A 3,289-nucleotide genomic window follows, 5' to 3' on the forward strand; every position below is an offset into this window, starting at 1 on the left:
AACGAGCTAAACTCAAGAAATGCTTCTTAAGAAAAATATTTACAAATAAAGGATGAAACAATGAATATTATTTCTCAGGCGTTTCCAGCACCAGGTAATTTCCAGAAGCCTTTTTCACTGATTCCCTATATGGGTTTGTCAACTTTAGATAACCTGTTCTAAGCATCAGCCTTTATATTACATATCTGTATTAGTATCAAATTTCCTTCTTCCAGAATTTCATTGGGCTTATTGCACCTTAGTATTACCTACAATGCAAATACACCCAAATTGTGGGGGAACAAGATTTTATTTTCTTCTACATTTGCAGAGCAATCAATCAGAGCTTAGTATGAGAAACAGTAGTGCATAAGAGGAATTTCAATGTCTGTATTCACCAGTGAAAAAGAGGACTTCCAAAATAATGTGACCCATCTTAAGATAACCCCTCATAAGAACTCTTAATCAAATCATTTAAGCTAACTTGGATCATCAATTACCAAACAAAAGTGTTTAGATTTAACCAAAACTTCCATTTTTTCAGACTACTGCCACCAACCACAGTTTAGTACCAGGAAAGAAGATAGTGCACTTGTGCACTAGAAAGATCAGTTCAGGTCCTACCTGAATTTGATGAGGGATGCTGGAAAAATATGGAAAACACACACAGGGAAGAATGACTAAGGGAAAAAGAAATTAAATATAAGAAGAAGAAGAGAACGAAGAGGAGAAGAAGATAAATGAACAGTAACAACCAGACATGCATTTGCATAACATATCTGCACTTTTACTTTTCTGAAGAATCATATTTGAATGTAGGTCTCCCTAGAAGTTTTATTTGATTTAGCTACATTCCCAAGAGTTGGAGCAAACTTTCAAAATTATATAGGTTATCCAAAAGAAGTCCAGTTCCTGATCAATAGTGGTCAACTTTTCAATATTTTGCAGTTTCTTTTATGGTTAAAAAAGATAACCGAGATTGACAGATACAAGAATCAATTATGCAAGCCTGTCGCCCTTCATGGACCTTGCAGTTGTTTTTTTTATGACATCTGAGGGATATTTGGCAACTCACAATGTGTTCCGCCACTAGCCCTCAAGCTCCCAAACATAAATTAAGAGATCATTTAAGAGTCTTAGCTAACTATCCTCAAAGCTCCTGTACCTCTTAAAGATTGGGGCATTCTCTAACTATATATTATTGGTTCTTGCTTTGAATTATGCAAACAAACAAGGAAGTTTATAGAAATGAGTACCAACTGATGTAGTGGGTGATGTTAGCACATTTCCTTCTGCAGAGTGACAACATTAGGGTATGGTTGTGATCATGCAGCAGCATAGGTTTTGGGTCCTCAACACCAGAGACTGGAAAATACGGCTTCTGACGAAAAATAATCAATTGTCTTGGCGAAGGCTATGGCTCCATCAGGCTTTAAAAAAACAACCTTTCATTTGTGCCTTACTTGTATCTTAAGTAAGATCCTTATCGTTGCTAGATGTTTTTGGAATGAACTAACTTGTTTAGTTGGTTTTCCTGGGTATTTGATTGGTAGCAACTAATCTTACTGGTAGGAATAGGATCTAATTGCCAGGTCCTATCTAATGGATTTCGCCTTTACAAATAACAATGCCAATATAACTTAAATACCCGCAAAATATGTAGGCACCATATCACTAATAACTCTTTATACCATTCAGTTGACTGGTTTCATCTACTCTTAGAATAAATGATACTAAAAACAAAAAAACATAAGGATTATAGACATGGTATTAAAAAAAAAATCCTAGACTTTCTGCACAATGCATAAGGCAATTAGCAAGAATGCAATTTAGAACATGAACTGCAGAGTACACCAATTTCCACAATTAGCAAGATTTGAATAATTTATTTCCTTTCTTGTAAAATACAAACAGCCAATTATTCAAACAATCATCCCTAATTTAGTACCACCAACTCTTTGCCTAACTTGTCGTCAAAAATCAGAAATTACATAATCAAAGCATAAACGAATTGATCGAAACACGAAAAAAGGGGCAAAACCTCATATCCACCAACCTCATTATCACTCATCCAACTGTTTCAGCTCAGCCTTCAACTGCTCAATCTTGAGCCCCATCGCCCTCTGCAATGCTGCCTTTTTGTCCTCCGGCGACTTAGCCAATAGCCCATCAAACAGGTCCAGCACTTCCTTCACAGCAGTTCGAGCACACTCTGCCTCTTCATCAAAATAAACAGTCTCTTTGGACTCCATGGCCATCTCTATCTCCTCCCTTGCCTCTGCAAACTTGAGGTTGATCATGTCCACCTCTTTGTTCTGATCAAACCCATCCGCCCCACCGCTGAATTGTCTCAGATTATGACGATTTATGAACTGGGATGAGTTTGAGAACGTCGGGTGAAGAAAATGGGGGGAATTTGTGGTGGGTTTGTGAAGAAGAAGCTCAGGAGTCTTGGGTTTCGGCAATGGAGCTGAGTCTGAAACGCACTGAGCCGGACTCGTTGTGAGCGAGTTGAGGGAAAAGAGCTTTGGAGAACCATTGAAAGAGCGTCTGAAAAGCAATTTGCAAAGCGAAGCTTGTGAATGTTGATAATGCATTTTCTCTCTCTCCCAATTCGCAGAAGAGGAAATGTATGTAATTACTGAACCAAAGAGAGGAGAGACTTAAAACCCCCATCATCCGTCTCTACCCAATTAAACCCTAAAAATTTGACAAAATTAAAAATTAAAAATTAATCCCAAAAAATATATTTCTGAAATTTTTTATAAAAGATATTCTACTTTAATTTAATCTAAACTACATAAATACTTTACTTTAATTTAAAAATTAAACCCAAATGGTCAGCCCAAGGCATATAAGTGTTTAAATCAATAAACCTCTAGTTCACGATATTATATGCTTCAATTGTCCTTCTCCAGTAAGAGTAATACTCAGACTCAAGCTCATTTCTAAACTCGAATAAATCTCATAGACCTATGCTTATCTCACTCAACTCGCTATCGCCTTTTTTTTTTTTTAATTTAAATTTTATAGAAATTATAGGATTGCATTCGTAATTCAACGAAAATAGCCACTGGCCACAAAGGGCCAATACAAACTAGCCACAAAGTGCCATACAATAACAGAGTAATCTAACATCAAATTTAAGACAATATGGTGCACATCCACTAATGATTATGCAGGATCGAAAAAACTCTGTCATAGACATCCCAACTAAGATTGCAAACTCAAAATAATTAAAAAGAGATAAAGATTGAAAAAACCAAGTCATAACAATACATATAAGTCTCACAAATGAGAGATGAAAAGC

The 3,289-nt window shown here is 36.2% G+C and overlaps 1 protein-coding gene across 1 annotated transcript; it reads right to left on the bottom strand.

Annotated features, from left to right (window-relative positions):
- Nucleotides 1,820-2,670, bottom strand: LOC18766391. Its single transcript, XM_007199083.2, has one exon. It carries the CDS (start codon nt 2,574-2,576, stop codon nt 2,043-2,045), a length of 534 nt encoding a protein of 177 aa, XP_007199145.2. The 5' UTR covers nt 2,577-2,670; the 3' UTR covers nt 1,820-2,042.

Source organism: Prunus persica, chromosome G8 (genome assembly GCF_000346465.2).
Source record: "Prunus persica cultivar Lovell chromosome G8, Prunus_persica_NCBIv2, whole genome shotgun sequence".
NCBI lineage: Eukaryota > Viridiplantae > Streptophyta > Magnoliopsida > Rosales > Rosaceae > Prunus > Prunus persica.

Bases quoted from the DNA above. Each gene is read 5' to 3' on its own strand.
- LOC18766391 (XM_007199083.2), bottom strand. From the start codon at position 2,576: ATGCATTATCAACATTCACAAGCTTCGCTTTGCAAATTGCTTTTCAGA.